Consider the following 19441-nt stretch of genomic DNA (forward strand, 5'->3'; position numbering starts at 1 on the left):
GTTCAAGAGCCAGCTCACAAAAAAAAAATAATAGTAGTAATAATATATATTTTGTGTGTGGGGGTAATTGGGTGTGTAATAGATACAACAAAATGTGTCGAAATGAAAGAGAGTAGGAAGTGTATGCTTATATTTATATTTCATTTCACGTAACAGTGTTTCCCCTCCCAGTTGATCACCAAAAAAAGTAGTAGGCAGACTGATAAAGAAATAGTAATTTATTGCCCAGGTCTCAACAGGGTCCACTCCCAGTCACCTGGCACCCATCTTACAGCTTTATAAAGGACAACCAACTCAAACACATTTCTCTTCACATTATCATGAAGCAATCGCTCGACAACCAATATAACATATAGACAGACACCTATACAAAAAAAATGACTCATCTGTAGGGGCTGACGCAGAAAAAAATTGTGACATTGTGGATTCTATGCACTTATGTTAAGAAAAAAATAGCATACTGATGTAGTATGATGAACATAATTATCCGGTCTCTAGTCCTTTTTAAAACAAGACCAGGAATTGTTCCTTATATGGACAGACCATATGGACAACTGCATTTTTTTTTAAATTAACACAGTATTTAGAAATACTCAATGAATCGCTGACATTGTTCAGTTTATAAAAAGAAACACATTCTGTTTTTCAGTTCCACAAACATAAGTCATTAAAAAAAGGGGGAAAAACAACCATTGAGTCATTTGTTTCATCTCTTCTTTCACTCTCCCTCTGTTTCTTTAGCCTTCTTTTTCTTTTTCTTCTTCTTTTCAGTCGTCTGCTAGTTGGTGAAAAATAAAACAAAATTAGACATCCTGCACAAGGCTACACACACACACACACACACACACACACACACACACACACAGAGGAGAAGCGCTGTACGTCAACCAACCAACCACTGTAAGTCACATTCACCTTTGTACAAATTAAATGAAACCAAAATATGCTAAGTCACAGGTTCTTGTCCTCCAAAAAATGAAAAAGATTGTAGTCATATGAGGTAAATGTGTTAATAGAAAAAAAAAAAAAAAAAAAAAAAAACCTCAAGACTAGTGACCTTCCTGTTCTTAAAGCCAAACATGTTTAAATTAATTTGTACAAGGGTAAAATACAGGGTTCCCACTCTAAGTCAAATGTAAAATCCCATGACTTTTCCCAATCAAAAAATAAATAATAATTTCCATGACTTACTATATAATAAATAGTACAATATACCGACAATTGATTTTAGATATACACCAATTCTGTGCGGAAATATTTGTATTAATGTATTTTGGCAAGTAAATGTTAAACTGGTACAACAAAATTCCCAAAAAATGCCCCCCAAAAATGATAAAAATTTCCTTGACTTTCCATATCTGGAATAGACTCCATGATATTCCATGACCCGTGGGAACCCTGAAAAGATATATAAATTCAAAAGGGGTAACAGGCCCTTACTTCTGGCGGACTGACTACGACCTCCTCCTCTTCTGGCTTCGGCTCCTCTGCCTCTGCCTTGTGCTTCTTCTTTTTCTTCTTCTTGGGCTCGCTCGTCTCCGCTTCTTCGGCTTCGGCAGGGGGCTCTGCTATAGTTTCAGAGAAGACATACAAAAATGTTAAAATGTCACTTCTGTTTAGGTATTTAGGGTGGCTACACATGCTAACAATCTAAATGAAATAAGCCAGTCCATTTGTTTTAGCCCCGCCCCCCATTGTTACCGTGTGAACACTCGGACAAACAAACCAGACTTGATTAGAAATACATTGTGGACAATGGCAGCTGACAGTATATAAAAGCAGGCTTTGAGGACGTTTTGGTCGATAAAAGGATTTACTTTCCTCCAGAAGCTATCAAAAGGGACTTAATTATGCTATGGAGGGGTGTATTCAAAACTTTAGAATACATACAAGGTGACAAGCAGTTGTGGCGAGTAGCCGTGCAAATCCCACTGACATTAATGCTAGCTAGCTAGCGGAAGATTGATACTAAGATATGTTAGGTTACGTTAATATTTGATGTAGTAAGAATATAGTAGTTGGTTAATGAGCATTTTCATCTTGGGATTTAACAGGGAACCTGTGCCCACGTTGTTGGCTTAGTTGCCTACATTACGTTGAGCTGTTGCAAACGCGAGAGACGTCCTGTAGGCTACTTTTGATGAAAATATACCCCGTTTTCTAGCCTCTCGGGGTACCGGCTATCAGTATTACACGTCCCCAATGCAAAACGTTTGACCATGGTTATCCGTCTGGGTTTTTTGAGTTAATAAACTCCATAAATAACCATTAATTTGTCATTTTATGCCTGCCCCGTTGTTTCCTATGGAGTTGTCCGAGCTGATGTCCGAGTCCCGTTGAGGCTGGACTGTCATTGGCTCATCAGCGTTCTAAGGGTGGCGCTTAGCGACAGGTCAATTCATATTGTAAGTACTTTTACTTTTTCTCAGTAAATGTACACCGAACCCATGATTTCTGGCGTGTACCTCTTGCTCTGACAGACAGGCTGACTAACTTAGTTGTATGAATACACATGCTAATACACATCTGAGTTTTGGCACATTTGCAAAACCCAAATTCTTTTTCTACCTACATCTACATGATCTTGAGTGTCTTTCCTGAAAGTGTCACTGTGCAATAACCATTATTCCTAATGAGTCATTATGGCCACCATCTCTCTGTGACTATGGTTGTTACATAGGAAACTTTCTAGGAAAACTCCTGAGTGGTTGAGGGCAAGGTTGATTTCCCAGCCATACCTTCTGCAGCTGCGGCGACACCTTTCTCCTTCTTTATTTTCTTGGGTTTGGACTGCACGGGTTGCTCCTCCTCTTCCTCTGCCGGTTCCACTTCCTCGATCTTCCTCTTCTTAGAGGTGGTGGGGAGCGTGGAGTCACCTGATGGGTCGTACACCTTCACGTCACTGCAAGGGGAATGGAGAAGTAATGTCAGGGTAAGAGGTTGGCCTGGAGTCATAACATCAAGAGCCCATAACCTAACCAATTCAAACAAAGCTACTCTAAAAGTAAAAATCTGATTTAGCCTAAACATTGGCCCAGATACACTAGTTAGCATGCAAACCAGCCAGCATTGGGCCAGCTCCCTTGTAATACCACTTTGCACCACATGCGACGCTGTATAAAAAAACAATACAAGTCAGCGTAGGAGTGCTGTTGCTAACATAACAGTGAATTCAAGACTGGAACCCTACACATAGCCCCTTTAATGTCCAACTAGTTCCACTGCATTTTTTTGAGCATCAAGCCAAAGCCATCTGGAGGCACTCACCTCTTGTGCTGGTATTTGTCTGCCTTAGCCAGAGCTTTGCCTGTTCCACTGATCCGCCGGATCTAAAAGCAGAAAGACAAACAATTAGACCAAGAAAATGTCAAAGACCTTATCATATGTCCTGACATGTGCTGTAACTTGGGCTTTCAAGAAGCCACAGATTCAATCAGGTGGCTGAGGGTGCCGCTGTACTTACACCCCTTTCCTCTAGTTGGCGTAGTCGAGCTTCCAGCTTGGCGCGATTCTCCAGGCCCATCGTTGCGTCTGTGTCTTCGCCCAGGGCATCGTAGCGGATAGCCAACGCAGTCTTAGCTGCCAATGACCTGGAGATCTGGAAGTGACCAGCACACACGCACGCACATTCTTTTCAACTCTTCTAACATGAAACCTCTAAAAACCTAGAGCAGGAGAAGAGGGCTATAAACATGTCTAATGAAAGGTAAATTGTTCAGAAGCTCAGATGAGATAGTGACTTGTATACCCACATGGTAGGTTTCAGGAACACTGACAATATGTCGTCATCACAGCTATTTATGCAAGCAGGATCACTAACATTGCCATTATACCGACATGCATTTACCTACTATTGCTGAGAATGGCCTTAATTATTATAGTACAAGAATAAATGTAGGTCGTAGGGGATGCTTACCTTGCCCTTGATTTTGGCATTTGACTGTCCCACGAGGGAGGCGTGGTAGATGAGACCATATTTGGGCGTGTCTCTGCGGGTCTTCAGAGCTCTGAAGAGAGCCTTCTCGGCCCCCAAAATCTGCACGGTGGAGGCCGGGTGCTTAGCCAGGTTCAGCAGGGAACCTGATAGAGGAGCACAGGTGGTAGGGTTAGAGTCAACACTGCAATTCTAATCTCCATACAGCATGAATATACTTGTAATGCTCGAATACCTGCTGGCAAAAGCTCAGATGAGATAGTGACGAAAAAACCCACATAATTTTTTCAGGAAAGACATGATGTCGTCCTCGTCATCGCAAGCCATGGTATTCCTTTTAAGTCACAGCCAACACATGCACTGTGAAGGACAGTCATTTAGGCCAATGAGAGCTCACCTGCGTGGGAAATGAGGCGGGCTCCAACCAACTCTCCCACCATGACCGTGAGGTTGGGGGCGATGGCCATCATGCGGTTCTTCAGGTAGTCGTAAAGCTGTGTGCGGTACTCTGAGATCTCAATCACCTGAAGCAACAAGCACAGGACAAGGTTGACCAACATCATCCACAACAAGTAAATTGCCACAACAGCAATTATTTTACATGAGACGCAAGTAAAAGAAAAAAGTTAAATGTGTTCAGTCATAATGAATCCACAGTAAAATCGGAAAATCAAAGTTATAGTTTTAGCTCAGATGAGATAGTGACTGAAAACCCTCAGCCTCAACTTCAGGACGAAGACAACTGTCAACATCATCACTGCTAACACAACACCATAGACCTAACAAGGACAATTTCTCTAACACAACACACCTGGTCACATAGATGCCTGACGTTCAGGATGTCCTCCTCGGACACTTCTGTTCCCATGGAGATCTCAGCAGCCAACTTGACCTCAGCCTCCACCTCCTCTGGAAGGATGTCCGAGAGATCTGTGGTCGCCACATTGGTGCGGGCACCTGGGCAGCAATATCAAAAGTAAGAGCATGATCAGACGTTGCTTCTAATACGCCGCTTCTAATACGCCTGGTATAGTAATCATTAGACTTTCTAGATCCATCTGCGTACACATTTCAGTGTTAGGAAAGTGGTAGTGCTCACCAATCTTACGAACACTCTTGCAGTAGGCCAGATTGTCAGTGATGATCTTGCCAAGCTCGGGGAAGTGCCAGCCATACCACTCTCTGCAGCGCATGATGTAGTTATTCAACTCCTTATCCAGGTCATCCAGGAGCGCTGCAACAGGAGCCAGAGAAGGTGAGAGGATATGAGGTCACACTGATACCATTAAATCATGCATTACACAAACTGCCTGAGACACACTCATGTATAACTATGCTGTGGCTGAAAACACCTTTTTGTTTATTTGGTCTTTGCAGAGCAAATAAACAAAACAAACAAACAACAGACAGAGGCATGGTAGAACCGCATATGTGCCGTTGCCTGAGAAACAATCGACCGAGATTTGATATCTACATTGCGAGTTCCTCTTACTTTGGATGAAAGAGACTGCTACATCCCACTGGAACTGTTTTAACTCACCAACTACGATACATGCAATTGTGACTATTGCAAGCTCACTATTTCCTTTGTGGTACTTACAGATGGCCTGAACAATCATGGTGTCCACCTTGTCAGGGCTGAACTTCAGCTTGTAGCGGGACAGACTGAGGACAGAGAAAACAAAGTAATTAGACGATGAGTGATGCAGGTTCCCAGCCCCGTTAAAGACATACTGTATGGCCAATACTAGAGTTACTGTCTCAGTGGTAGTGACGAATGCTGAGGAATCTACATACAGATCAGACAGCAAAGTGTAATCATTGACAGCAACAAAGTAGCACCAGTCAGCAGATTTGGACATTGTGTGTGTCTGAACTTCTTAAAAAAACGCAACAGCAGTACCAGATTGTGCGTGTGTGTGTGTTTGTGTCTGGTCTGACCTGTGGGCGAGACCGAGGGACATGGCGCTAATCTCTCTGGGGGGCAGCCCAGTTATGAGTCCCTCCATCTGGTTGCGGATCCCCCTCATGAGCTCAGCCACAGCTGGGCTGTGCACACAGTTCAGGTTCAGCTTCTCCTGCAGGGGGCGACAGAGGAGGGGAGTCAACAAGGAGGCCACACAGCAGGAAGCGGCTTGAAAACTCCAACACAACAGTTTTTAAATTATTTTACATCAGTGGTTATTAAAAGAAAAACGTTAAGTGTGTTCACTGACATAACTATAAATCTACAGTAAAATCAGAGAACTAAAGTTTTAGCTCAGATGAGATAGTGACTGAAAAACCCTCAGCTTCAGCTTCAGGAGGAAGACAACTGTCATCATCATCATTGCGGACATAACATCATGGACCTGATGAGGACTACTTCCCCAACATACACACAGATGTCAAAGATCATTGATTACCAGATGTTTAGGTCTGGAGGAGACATCAGACAGTGTTAACAAAACAAAAGTGGAATAATGTGCCAATAGATTTTACAGAGGGTCAATTCAAGTTTGGTTTCTAAAAATCGTAGAACAATTGCTGACCACCTTAATCAAACCCCACACCATAAACTGAGTAACAACATATAGTTTATAATCTGATCATCTCTAGATCGTCTATAGGAGAACATACAGGTCAGCAGTTCTCAAAGTGTGGGACAGGCCCCACTAGTGGGAAAGAGTGGCATGACAGGTGGGGGTCGACAAACGAAGGAGTTTGTCTTTTTATGCCTACCTTTATTAACGCCTTTCGTTATGAACAATAAAGATGACTCAAAACTACACTCAAACAAATGAGTTATTTATCTTTATACATTTTATAAAATCAAACCCAGTGGATTGGGGGGAAAATGTCATTTGGAACAATCGTGTGAAAATAAAATTGTTACCATTTTGTTGGGGCAAATCGGGGACAGGTGAGGCTTGAAAAGCAGGGAATGACGTTTGAAAACGGATCTAAATAAGTGAAGTGTGAAAATGGGCCATTGTGGCACCCTGCTCACCTTGATGGCGCCGCCCAGTTTTGCGTCGGTGATGGCCAGCTGCTCGTGGGCCTCTTTGGCCACAACCTTCTTCAGCACCTTCTTCAGGCTCTTCCCAATCTTCCCCTCGGTCAGAGCCGTGGCCGCTACGCAGACAGAGACCAACTAAGTTATTTATTCAATAACTATTATATGTATATATTTATCAATATCATATATATATATATATATATATATATATCTCATGTGTTCTGAGCAACTGGAAGTTTGAATTTCCCTTTGGGATTATTGAAGTTTCTATCCATCTATCCAAAATAGAAGGTCAGAGACTGCACACAGCAATATGGCCCAGTTATCTGGATGACCACACGGAGTAAAATCATAATCAGAAAGTGACCATCTGATAACTAAACAGATCTTCATGAAATAAGCCCGTATCTTCAACAATGTGAAGTCCCTCCCTGATTTGCATTGATCAACAGCCAGTTCATGAAAGATTATGTCTTCTGAGCTGTGATCGTCTCAGTGGCAGTGACAGAATTGCATCAGTTTTAATTCAGGCTTCCGAGATGCATCATAGACAACACAGGAGGACATAAACAATACCTGCTTAAGTATCATACAATACCTGCTAAAGCTTCAGTAGTGTCCTGAAACTTCTCGAAGTGTTTCAATTTCACCCTTAGGATGTAAAAATACAGTCAGAATTATTTTTCCCATTAAAGCATAATTGACTCTAAGTGCATTCATAAGACACTACGGCCACTGTGTTCTGTTGCTAATTTCACTGCCTTACATGAATATCCTGGTATTTATTATATATTACCGGTGGATACATTACTACTACACGAAGCTCGGTTGTTTCCAGTACTCACATTTTGTTAGCCTTTTCTGGAGTTTCAAACTCCTTCCACAGGCTGTCAACCTCCTGGAGTTTTTGCTCGTCCAGTACCTGATTCAGACAGATTAAACATCAAATATTGGTTATTTAAATATACCCAACTCAAACATACACAAAAGCGGTCTTCTCACGAATTAATAAATACGTTAATGATTGAATGAATGATCATTGCCTATGTAACCACGTGTGATGGAGGAAAAGATGCAACCATGTGGTCACTTTCATATATTGGCTACAAAAAAAAAAAAAAAAAAAACGTTAGCACTAGCTGGCAACGTCGACACATGGATGAATGAATATTGGACGGAGTTACAAACGTGACCAACACCATAATATACTGATGCCATTTGACAAAAAAAGTCTCGTAACCTTTGCATTGAGGCTAAAGCTGACAAATGTCTATTGAGAAAAACGCAACGTGGTTGCAGCACTCTCGGCCTAACGTTACAACTAAGTTACCAACGTTTAACCAGAGCCCGTCTAACGTTACTGAACAAAGAAATAAACGACTTGGATGTTATGACAGCCGTTTACAATAATATCTTGTTAATCACTAAACAACTATCTTTAGGATAACGCTAAGTTATTTGGTAAAAGTTCGAAAAATTAGCCGACCATGGAAGCTAGTAAACTAGCTACTATAACGTAGCTAGGTAACATTGCAGTAACGTTATGATAGCACTTCACACAGAGCATGTTTAGGATGATAAAACGTTGGACTTACTTTGAATATGGCATAGCCTGCCGCGGTTTCGAACAGAACAAGCATTTTTTATTTGTTTTTCTATTTCAGATTAAGAACTTTCCTGCTCTCCTTGGAGAGCCCGTGTCGCTCTAGACCTCCACGCGGTTCCAAGTGTAAAACGCGCTTGCGCAGATTCAACTCAACTCAAGTCTGCATGCTCCGAAAAGTCGCGAGAGTAGAACCAGAGCCCTTGAGAATCGATGCGCTCCGCTCATCTACCATAGACTATAAAAAATATTCATCAACTACCCAGAGAGTGGAGGAGGCGTAATATCAGAGAATGTCGGAACTCTGGTACTATCACTGTTTCCGAATTTGTTTATTTCACCAACTCTCCTGGCAAACGGGTAGGTTATGTGAGAAAATAGAAGTTCCTGTGATTTATGTACATGTAAGAAAAGTAACGAGCCGCCAATAACTCTTTTAATGATCTATATGAAATTGGTACTACCACTATCTGAATGTCCTCTATTTTAGAATTAAAAGAATTCCAAAGTTGGTTACATCTTGCCTCCTGAGTTCAGTATCTTCTGGTGTTCATGCTAGGATGTAACCAGAGCCCGTCTACGTCTTATTAGACATTCTCTGATGTAACAGAGAATGTGGATGTAAGCTGTTTTATACTGTAGGTGGCGGTATTCACTGGTGCCCTGCCAATAAACCCGAGAGGAAGAAGAAGCAGAAGAACAAGTTCAGTTCAGTGCACAGTGGAGGAGGTCAATGTGAACATTAGCTAGCCAGCTACTGTTATTAAATGTTAACTGTAACGTAACGTTCATTGCCATGTAAGATTGGTAAATCCGAAAGACGTCTCGCAGGGGGCAATTTGTTCCCAGCATCTACGTTACCTTGAAGGTAAGCTACGGGTTAATTCTGCACGTGGAATTTCAGCCAAATTTCACTGTCAATGTTTAGAAAAATGTTTGTCTATTTTTTATTTATTTTCTTGCTCTCGTCACATACATAACTAACTGTCACTAACCGTCCTCAAATATGTCTTGTTTTTATTTTTATTTTCTCTCTATTTTACTTTCTTCTCTATTTCTCTTTAGGTTATGTTCTTTAATAGCCCTGTGTGTTTTCAGCTTTGAACATGCAGACCTAGACCAAATAGGATAGTTATGATGACTAACGTTATCCCCATTTTCTTTTCAAAGACATGTCCGCCTTCCGGCTGTCTTGGGTCCTGCCCCAAGTTGCAGTGGCACTCCGGAGAAGACCATGCCCAGTGTCTCCAACAGCTGTAGTAGCTGTGAATCACTACCACGCCAGGCAAGACCAGCTACCTCTCTGCCGCGTTGTGTGGAACCTCACATCGTTCATTTCCTCCAGGAACACTGCTGGATTCTCTACACAACCAACTGGTGATGGAGACAATGGTAAGTATATGGAGTATTTAGAGAGTATTTAAAGTTGAGCAAGTGAACCACTATTACTATATAGTCATACAGAAGTAGAACTATACTCAATTACTTCATGCACTGACACTAGTAGAAGTTAAACCTTGATAATGTTCCATTGATGTAATGATTGAAATATGAATGTGTACAGATTGACTGTGTGAATGGTAGCTGTGCATAACTGGAAACATTGAAAGTGTTAAAGGTGCATGTGGTATGCTTTACTGTGTCATACAGAGGAACCACCAGAGGACAAACCCAAGAAACCCAAAATAAAACAGGACCCACGCGCCCGTCAGACCATCAGCAGCGTGGGACGAAAGATCCAACACCGCCGCCTCCTGCTGCTGGACGACACAGGCGAGAACCTGGGCACGTTTCACCGGGCAGACGTGATCAGGATGATGGAGGAGAAGCAGTTGAAGCTGGTGGCGGTGAACGAGAGAGCCGACCCGCCGGTGTTCAGGCTCTTGACCGGGAAACAGATCCATGAAGAGCAGATGAAACTACGAGAAAAGATGAAGAACAAATCGGGTGAGGACTACTAGGGTACCTCTGTGGTCATCAGTATAATTTGTAAAGCACTGATGGATCACAGTTACTGATCTGATCAATTGTTGGTTGACTGATTAATTGGTTTTATTTGACATAAAATCAGTATACAGTATACAAGTGATAGTACAATATATAAAAGCAATAAAAAAGGCAAGGTGATTGCTAATGATCAGTCAGCACCACCATGATGGTATGATCATCAATATGTTGATTAATATGTTTATGACTTTGATACGAGGAACATATGATTGATTTGCAGGACTCCTCTCCACCTCCCTCTCTTCCCTCCTCCTTCTACCACTTACTTTCCTACCACACTTTGACTAGTACTTAAAATGTAGGCACAGCTATCCTCTAGTACTAGTATTGACAGATGCAGTGATAATTCCAAGTTAAGGTCTCCTCTGCACTGTAGCTTACATGTTATTCTATTGCTGTAAGTCGCTTTGGATAAAAGCGTCTGCCAAATGAATAAATGTAATGTAAATTCATTTCAACTCACTCGGCCATGTGCTTACTTCATCAGGACCTGTACAGGTGAAAGAGTTGACCATGTCCTCTGACATAGGATCAGGTGACCTCAACACCAAACTTCGACAAGTCAGCTCTTGGCTGGATAAGAAGCATCATGTCAGACTAACATTACGAGCAAGTAACTACAGCAGTGTTGATGACGCACAACCACTGGTGAGTACCAGTATTCTATCCAGTAACACTCATTCAAGAATATCTATGAAGCCACTTAGAATAAAAAATCCTAGTGGGCAATCCTAGTGGGCAATATACAGTTCTCTCAAGCTTATCAGATTCAAAAGAACGATGTGTTATATGAAGGTATGAAGGAGCAGCTGAAGTGAAATGGCAAAACAGGGCAGTAACGGCTCCTACACACAGCTGCGTTCCGTCAACGCATGCCAGTGGGTGTTCCCGACGGTAGCTATGCAAAGACTTGAAGTATAATCGTAATTTGATTGGTTGGTGCCGTCCGTCGATTGGCTTGATTGGCCGGTGCCGTCTGTCGGTGCAGCACCAGCTGAACTTCTCAACGCGAGCTACGGGAGAAACGCGACGCAACGGACCCACAATTCAGTTCGGCAACGGATGACGTAAGCCCATGTAAAATGAATGGGATGCGTCTCCAGCAACGCAACGCACGCAGAGTGTGTAGGAGCCGTAAGAAAAGAAAAAGTGCAATCTCTATACAAAGGGCTTTTCCACAGACTGAGGTAAGGAAACTTCAAGGCTCTCAGTCTGAAAGCTGTGTCGGTGTGTGTTTACAGGACAAAAGCCTAGAGGTGACGCTCTCTAAACTGGGCATGCTCTTTGGCTATGTGTCACCGCCCCGAGTCATCAAAGAGGGACGAGCTGCATCTTGTGTCATCAGACCTCCTACAGACAAGGAGAAGAAGGCTGCCATGGCAACATCAACATCCACAGAGACCACCGCCATATCCAAAGACACTGCTCCATCTACTTCCACTGCCAAAGAAGGCTCAGTGGAGAAAGAGATGGATTCTAAATGAAGTCAGTGACGTTGAAGTCAGACGGAGTGTAAAAAGATATTTTTTGGAAAGATTTTGAGGTGGGAGTGTATAGGTACACAAAGACTATTTACCTCAAAGATGGTCTGAAGACCACAAAAAACGGTAAGACGTTGGTCAATTGTGTTCTCCCTTTGATGAGGAAGATTTAACTCCTGCTTAAGGAATACTTATGTGACAATGGGGACTGACTTGAAATTGACAGTGCCCAAGCATATCAAGCCCGAGAAAGACAGGTCTTGAATAAAATGTGCCTAAAAAATGTTTGTGAAAACTGTTCCTTTGAGATGTGATATTGTATGGTCATGTAACGATCACATGCACACACACACTCCATAAGTCATAAAAGCCCCAATATTCATCAGGTAATTATCCTTAGTCTTATTTCCAGTCTTACTGATTTAAAACAAATCTTGCATTAAAGCGACACCAAAGCACTTTTCCTCTGTCGCACGCACAATTTTTGATTATCCAGTGCTGGCTTTGCAAATAACAATGTCCACAGACAAGGTAGAGTATGTTGCATGATTTTATGAAAGTATGATGTATTGCGACATCAGAAGCAAGTCAAATGTGTAGTTTCTTATGTCTCATTCCATTGAACTACAGATCTGCTACCCGATATGGCAAACTTACATAGCGTGGTTATAGCAGATAGAGGGCCGCGAGGCGAATGCAGAAGTGCCGTTCACCCTGTTACAAGTTGATGAACCACTGAAATGATTTTGGAAACATTTATTATTACAAAAAAATGATGACAAAACTCTTTGGTGTTGCTTTAATGAAGAGAAACCACTTCAGGATAGTCCAGATTAGAAGTAAACAAACACCTTAATTAAAGAAATATTGCATTTATTTAGTTTTGTGTACATAATACACACATCCATAACAGACGGAGACAATTGAGAGGAATACTTAATGTAACTTCATGAATAAACAACTTGATTAAAAGCAAAGCAAATGATACATTCACATACCACTAAAGTCAGTTCAGTTCAGTTGCTTCCTTAAGCAAAACAAAGACACAATAAAAGGAACTTCTGAAACATGAATTAAAACTCAGGATGACGTTCTAACCTAACAGAACAGTTTCACAGCTTCATCTTCCTGAAAGGCATGGTTCCTATTTCATATCCATAGCCTGCAAACACTGGTTGGTAAGAATTATGCAGTCTTTACTCCAATGCACTGTCCAGCATGGGCAGAATTAGGAAAAGTGCTCTGTACAGATTCAAGAATGAGTCTACTTGTGTCCAAAATGCTGATGTTGCAGTTGCTTTCGGGATTGCCATTGCTTTTGGGATCACAGTTGCTTTTGGGATCACAATTGCTTTCGGGGTGGAAGCCGCTAAGGTGAGACACCAGGGATCCTTTTAAGATGTTACTTGGTTTCCTCGGTTTCCTCTCCTGTATAAGAAATTCAAGAATTAGTCATAAATAGCAGGACAAGAGTAAAATAGTTCTTAATTGAAAGAATGTTGTAAATAGAACCTTACAGTGCGTTTTTTGATCTTCCGAGGTTTCTTCTCCTAAGAGGAAACAATATTGTGAATGGGAGTGAAAATGCATTAAAAAGTCTAATTTTAAATAACTAGTGTTTCTTTGGCAGTAAACAAATATGCACTTAATTTGGGGAGGGGAGGTGGTGGCATAGTGGTTAAGGAGCTGGGCTAGAATGCAGCAGCCTTGGGGGCTCAATTCCCAGCTTCTATCGATGTGCCCTTGAGCAAGGCACTTCACCCCAAGATGTACTAGGGCAGTGTTTCTCAAAGTGTGGTCCGTAAGCTATCCCAAGTGGTCTGTGAGCAGACGTGGTAAAATATAATATAGATGAGTTGTTTGCAATATTGAACCAACTTCTATGTAAATCCAAACAGGTCTGCAACACTGCCTATGTAAGCTATGCCACTTTAACTCATATGAATCCTCTGACACGATAACCAAGGTGCAAAGACAATGAGCAAGGTGGTTCAGTGAGTAGGCCTATTGTGTAATATACTGTTGAAGTAGGTCTGCTTTTTGTTTTTTTAGCTAGGTGGTCCGTGATTTTTTTTTTTTGTATGCGTAAAGTGGTCCTTCGTCTGAAAAAGTTTGAGAAACACTGCTCTAGGGAGAATGGCCCTTGTAATGTAATTGAGATATGCAAGTCGCTTTGGTAAAATTGATAAATGTCAAATGTAAATGTCATTTAACATTTGCATCACACCCAGTCACTACATCGATGCTTTAACCGTAGCTCTCTGAGTAACTTAACCTAGACCTTCCATCGATTTCACCCAATGGCACTAGTACATAAATCCAATACCCACCTGTTTGCGTCTTAAAGGATCATGGGTCACCAGGTGTCGCTGTAGACTTTGCTGTAAGCAAAGAAACTTCAATTTTAATTCAATGGATGTCATTAATTTGTGTTCCTTTTTGTACATTTTGTTTGTATGTTTTTAGCATTAAGACACTAATCTGCTTTAGCGAATATTATATTGGCTGCTTGTGTGTGTGCTATATCTAAGAATTTGTCTGTAAAATGCTTGAAAATGAACTTGAAACAGCAACAGAATGTTCAGAAATAACTACTTTCAAACTAATGTGTACACACACACACACACACACACACACACACACACACACACACACAATCGACACCTTCATCACAAAGGTCTTGCCACAGCCTGCATGAGTACATGCAAAAGGACGTAGTTCCTCATGGAAAGAATATATGTGAGACTGGAGGTTGAAGAGTGTGGTGTAGGATCGCTGACATCCCTCCCTGGGGCACCTGGAGAAATAAAGGAGGGTGGGGGGTTAATGGTCTATGAATGAAGGATTTATCTGAACTGTGCTCTGCTAAATGCTTGTGTGAATATTCTGTATAAGTACTAACAAAATAAATACAAGATACGTTAGTCTGGGTTTACAGAGGCTATTACAAGTACAAGATGATTTGACTGTTTTTAGAAAATGTGGGACAAAATAACCAGTCCGTCACATTTAATCGACTTGCCAGTACTATAATCTCTTACACACTCTCAGTCTTGGCTCAAACTCATTCACATACAGAATTGAGTGACTATCAGACACCCCAGACCTGTGCACATGCCCTTACTTGAAAACCACACGCTCCTTTAAATGAATCCTCTGATGCTGCCGCAAGAACCAGGTGTAATGGAAGCTCTTGTCACACTGATCACACTTGTGCAGAGCTGCAGATCAACACACACACACACACACACAGGTGAATACTGAATATAACTGATACTGTTGACACTGTTGACACATCATTGCCTCTGCAGTGGGGTGTACTACGAATCTCGATTAGTAAGTTAGCGAGGTATGTTGCGCTCAAAGCCAGGCTATGCTGTGACACGAAAGTGGATCTGTTTTAGTGTCGCTATATCACCAAGGTATCTTATGCTGTCAACCAAACCTGGTCGGGAGGAGGTTATGTGCTATATGTAAGTTATAGCTTAAATCGTGTAATCTACTGCACACTGACCAATCAATTGTCTTAAAAACGAAGTTCTCACGTGTAGGATTCTGTCATATATCTTACAGGTGGCGCTCCGCCTCTATTAACATTTTGGATCTCGAATGCGCTTTAATAGTGCTGTGCGTGCAAATATCCCACTATGGACGTGCATACCATACAACAACTGATGACAATTGATTTATTTGATGTTATAGGTTAGACACAAAAAAAGACCGCAGTGTAGATTAAGCTATCACTCATGAATGCGGAAGTAATTGTTTTTAAATAGAGGCGGTCTTGTGCGTCTCCACGTTTCACGATTGGCCAACGTCATCCCAACATCGAGAACGCGCACAGATCTGAGCTGAAAGCCTAGTTTGACAAATATATCACATAACTGCTATCGTAGTATCACTTAACGTATACCCCTGAGTCAAGGCTTTGTCAAGCCTCGATATGTCTACATAGCCTAGATATGTCTAACGTGCTTTGTAGTATACCCCACCGGTCTATTCACTGCGCAGTAAATTAAACTAAAAACATCTCTTAGTTATCCACATGTCCAAACTATGTATAACTCATATGAATACACAACATATTTTCACATGAATGTGTATTATTTTTCTTCATAGGGCTGTGTGTATGTGTTTACCTCGATGCATTTCCTTGCGGTGTTTAGTTAACTCAGTCCATGTTTTCCCCACAAAGGAACAGCCTTCCTCTGAGCAAGGGTAGCCTGTCACAAGTGCATAAATACAAACAAATGTGCGCACACACACACACAGGTGTACACAATAAGGACCAACAAATAACTTAGAGTAGAGCAGTGGTTCTCAAACATAGCAGTCATTCAACTCGGCAAAATGATAACGTTAAAAAAAAAATGGTTCCTGTCTTGGTCCACTGGATCAGAATCAGATGCTATTTTAATTCATATGTCGGTCTGTTTATGACTCCTATGTTTGTGTGTGGATATTTTGTTTTGAATCTATGATCTTGTCAAAAAAAAGAAAGCCATTATTAAAGATTAACAAAAAAAATAAATAAAAATCCTCCTGTTCATCGAGCCCCACCTGACATGTCTCTATTCCCCACTAGTGGGGCCCGCCCCACCACTGGAGTAGAGTATAAAAAGGAAAACAAAGACTCCGATGTCAACAAAATTACATGTCTGTACTATGCTCTGCTGATATCATCCATGTATTTTAAACATGTTAAATAACTGAATTGAGTCCAGTTCTAATATACTGTAGTAATGCTGCACACTGATTATTTCAAGAGACCATTACACCATGGAGACGACATACACTGTACTCATAAACAAAAATGAAACCTACTGTCAGTAAACTTTAAGCCACCTTTACTTCATACTTATATGCACTTATATGACATATGCAAACACACTGACACAGCATATACTCACTCACCCCGGTGGACTTTCTCATGGCGACGAAGACTACTTGATGTGGCCAGTTGTCTGCCACATCCTTCAAAAGTACACCTGAGAAAGCAGGAGAAGATGATGATCAAATAAGGGCCTTTTTCTTCAATTTGTCATCCTGTATCTGCATTCAAATCCAGCTAATATGGCACATTACATCATCCATCCAAAATACCACCCCTGTCAGACGCAACTGAATGAGGAAGAATCACATCTATTGTGGTGCATATAGGCTGAGGACTGGCAACAACAAAAAAATGTAATTGAAAGTTTACAAACAACTCCCCCCCACCCACACACACACTCAGAGTAACTCACAAGAACGACAGGAGCTGGGTATGTTCAGATTTGTGGGACTTCAGCTGGCTGTTCTTGCGGAACTCTTGACCACAGCCATCGTATGAACACTGAAACAAGTGCCAAATTGTGGGTTTTGTTTACAGAAACATATTTAATCATCAACCACAAACTATCTCTTTTCAAACTTTCTTTACTCTATTACATACCAAAGCTATACATTGTTTTGAATTTCATCACTTTTTAAAGGTTGGGTAAGCGATATGCTAGGTCTCCATTCTCGGAGCACTGTAAAAATAAAACGGTCTTCTTACACCGCCTTGCCTCCGTCAACAGGAAACAAAGTGGGGGCAGCCTGTCCCCAAACAATAACAAAACACTGAATGGAGTTTTCTCAGGGAGCTCTGAAGGGAGGGGTGAGCTACCTCCCTGGTGTGTTTTGTTTGGTCTTTAGTTTAAATATAATATAAAGTTGCTTTGGACAAAAGTGTCTGCTGAGAAACATAAACAAAATGTGACGTCACCCAGTTTTGCTTATAAAACAAACACACAGTACCTTGTAAAGATGCCCCGGTTTGTGTTTACGGGACATGTGCTTCTTTAAGTTTTGTCCGGTTGTGAAGGTCTCAGTGCAGTCCACCTCAGAGCACCTATGTGTGTGTGTGTGTGTGAGAAAATTCATATCAACAATCAATCAAATTACACACCTCTCTATTTTGTGCTTTGGAGGCACCAGGGCTGTGTTGAATTGTCAATGGCTTGAGCCAAAGAACTGTTAATTTCCTGCCATGTAACTGTGGTGACAGCCAGGAGTTTTTTCAGTACAAACGCTGAATTGACAGATGACCATAGGGGGTAATTCGCTAAATTTGACAAATGTAAATTTGGCCATTACAAGGCCATCACAATGCCCCTTTACTCTTAACTCTTGAGTGATCTCTTGCTTGCTCAGTGTAATCAGTACATTAGCACAAATCACAGAACTGGCCTCCGTAATCATATCATTTCCGAACCATTTCTTTGACGGGTAGCCTACATGCATTTTCCTTTGATTTTGTGGTCTCCATCAAACACAACTTTAGAGAACCTATCATGCTAGGACGAAAACACATGTTCTCGACCAGTATGTAGGTGTGTGTATGTGTGAAGCAACATACAAGGCTCGACACACCTGACATTTGACACCTGCCAAGTCAACTTCCAACATGTGTGTTTATGTAGCGTACACCTACCTGAAAGGTTTCACACCGCTATGGCTTAGCTTATGTCGAGCAAGATGATATTTGGTGACAAAACCTTTCCCACAATCTTCATGGTCGCACTGAAACGGCCTCTATTCATAATAAGAGGGGGGGATCAAGCAACTTAACATTAGCAGAGCAGCCAACAGCCAATTTGCAAGACACGAAAATAACATCCGCTAATTATAGAAACGTGTAAAGTCGCCACGGATGATGCTTACAACTGCAAAACAAGCTAGCAGATAATTTGGTACGTTACCTCTCCAGTATGCTTGCAAAGATGAGCATCGAGCTTCCATGATTTGTTGTAGCTTGCGTTACAGTCCGGAAACGAACATATATACGTAAGTACTTTTTTGTTCGCTGTTTCTTCCATTATATTGTACTAACTGTTTGTTTTCCATAGACTAATGATAACATTGCATTTGCTCAACCCTCGTGTTAGCGCCGGGTGGTGGTCACACACGTTTCCTGGTGACATCACGTCCGGCAGACGTTAGGAGCACATCGAGATGAACTGAACCAGAGCCCGTTTACGGAGCCCTTATTAGACATTCTCTGACTGAACCCGTCTACATCTTCAGAACACTGGCACAGGTGTCACCTGTGAATCCAACTGTCTCAGCTTATAATGCATACAATGTGGCGCTCCCCAAACCTACACATCCTGTTTAAGTGTTTCCCGTGTGTCAAAATAAAAGTCACAGCCATATCTCATGCTTTGCGCATTATATCTCCAGAACGGCTTGACGCATGCTCAAATTTGGTACAAGTGTTTATATGGACTCAAAGATGAAGTGAGTTGATGTTGGAGGTCAAAGGTCAAGTCCATGAATACTGAGAGAATGCCTTGACATACATGCCTGCAATTTGGTATGAGTGTTTGTATGGACTCAAAGATGAAGTGAATTGATGTTGGAGGTCAAAAACACCTTCAGTGTTATATCTCAAG

At 41.5% G+C, this 19441-nt stretch overlaps 3 protein-coding genes and 2 non-coding genes across 7 annotated transcripts; 1 reads left to right on the top strand and 4 right to left on the bottom strand.

The window, feature by feature from the left end:
- Positions 1-200: 200 nt before the first annotated feature.
- Positions 201-8681, bottom strand: nop58 (NOP58 ribonucleoprotein homolog (yeast)). Of its 3 annotated transcripts, none has more exons than XM_042081016.1 (15): positions 8528-8681; positions 7778-7854; positions 7531-7583; positions 6924-7048; positions 5876-6012; positions 5535-5599; positions 5034-5168; positions 4746-4891; positions 4332-4458; positions 3917-4080; positions 3464-3598; positions 3268-3329; positions 2739-2902; positions 1441-1565; positions 201-778 (listed from the first exon to the last, which is right to left on the bottom strand). In XM_042081016.1, exons 1-15 carry the CDS (start codon positions 8570-8572, stop codon positions 719-721), a joined length of 1620 nt encoding a protein of 539 aa, XP_041936950.1. In that variant the 5' UTR covers positions 8573-8681; the 3' UTR covers positions 201-718. The 3 variants fall into 3 exon arrangements, with proteins under 3 accessions (XP_041936950.1, XP_041936949.1, XP_041936948.1); XM_042081015.1 differs by having other exon boundaries at positions 201-775; positions 1441-1568; positions 8528-8680; XM_042081014.1 differs by having other exon boundaries at positions 1441-1568; positions 8528-8680.
- On the bottom strand, positions 4617-4700 carry LOC121699112. Its single transcript, XR_006026962.1, has one exon. It is a non-coding gene; the product is annotated as a small nucleolar RNA SNORD11B (small nucleolar RNA).
- LOC121699113 lies at positions 6188-6272 on the bottom strand. Its single transcript, XR_006026963.1, has one exon. It is a non-coding gene; the product is annotated as a small nucleolar RNA SNORD11B (small nucleolar RNA).
- Positions 8682-8821: 140 nt separating the features above from the next.
- Positions 8822-12308, top strand: mtif3 (mitochondrial translational initiation factor 3). The gene is made up of 6 exons (XM_042081017.1): positions 8822-8895; positions 9367-9403; positions 9706-9927; positions 10186-10482; positions 11030-11190; positions 11784-12308. The coding sequence occupies exons 3-6, from the start codon at positions 9708-9710 to the stop codon at positions 12024-12026; spliced, it is 921 nt and encodes a 306-aa protein (XP_041936951.1). The 5' UTR covers positions 8822-8895; positions 9367-9403; positions 9706-9707; the 3' UTR covers positions 12027-12308.
- A 571-nt stretch (positions 12309-12879) lies between these two features.
- gtf3aa (general transcription factor IIIAa) lies at positions 12880-19195 on the bottom strand. Its single transcript, XM_042081369.1, has 11 exons — positions 18749-19195; positions 18481-18581; positions 17805-17898; positions 17270-17358; positions 16938-17011; positions 16163-16246; positions 15148-15244; positions 14688-14820; positions 14354-14404; positions 13541-13573; positions 12880-13451 (listed from the first exon to the last, which is right to left on the bottom strand). The coding sequence occupies exons 1-11, from the start codon at positions 18863-18865 to the stop codon at positions 13209-13211; spliced, it is 1116 nt and encodes a 371-aa protein (XP_041937303.1). The 5' UTR covers positions 18866-19195; the 3' UTR covers positions 12880-13208.
- Positions 19196-19441: the final 246 nt, after the last annotated feature.

This window comes from Alosa sapidissima, chromosome 23 (assembly GCF_018492685.1).
Source record: "Alosa sapidissima isolate fAloSap1 chromosome 23, fAloSap1.pri, whole genome shotgun sequence".
Classification (NCBI taxonomy): domain Eukaryota; kingdom Metazoa; phylum Chordata; class Actinopteri; order Clupeiformes; family Clupeidae; genus Alosa; species Alosa sapidissima.

What these genes read in the sequence shown, in the direction of transcription:
- nop58 (XM_042081014.1), bottom strand. Translation starts at nt 8,572, where the DNA reads ATGCTTGTTCTGTTCGAAACCGCGGCAGGCTATGCCATATTCAAA. An exon ending in CATGATTGTTCAGGCCATCT is followed by an intron (nt 5,169 to 5,534) that starts GTAAGTACCACA and finishes CTCCTGTTGCAG; the next exon opens with CGCTCCTGGATGACCTGGAT. An exon ending in TCAGGCATCTATGTGACCAG is followed by an intron (nt 4,459 to 4,745) that starts GTGTGTTGTGTT and finishes TTGTTGCTTCAG; the next exon opens with GTGATTGAGATCTCAGAGTA.
- mtif3 (XM_042081017.1), top strand. Translation starts at nt 9,708, where the DNA reads ATGTCCGCCTTCCGGCTGTCTTGGGTCCTGCCCCAAGTTGCAGTGGCA. An exon ending in AACTGGTGATGGAGACAATG is followed by an intron (nt 9,928 to 10,185) that starts GTAAGTATATGG and finishes TGTGTCATACAG; the next exon opens with AGGAACCACCAGAGGACAAA. An exon ending in AAAGATGAAGAACAAATCGG is followed by an intron (nt 10,483 to 11,029) that starts GTGAGGACTACT and finishes TTACTTCATCAG; the next exon opens with GACCTGTACAGGTGAAAGAG.
- gtf3aa (XM_042081369.1), bottom strand. Translation starts at nt 18,865, where the DNA reads ATGGAAGAAACAGCGAACAAAAAAGTACTTACGTATATATGTTCGTTT. An exon ending in CCGCAAGGAAATGCATCGAG is followed by an intron (nt 15,245 to 16,162) that starts GTAAACACATAC and finishes GTTGATCTGCAG; the next exon opens with CTCTGCACAAGTGTGATCAG. An exon ending in AAGGAGCGTGTGGTTTTCAA is followed by an intron (nt 14,821 to 15,147) that starts GTAAGGGCATGT and finishes TTATTTCTCCAG; the next exon opens with GTGCCCCAGGGAGGGATGTC.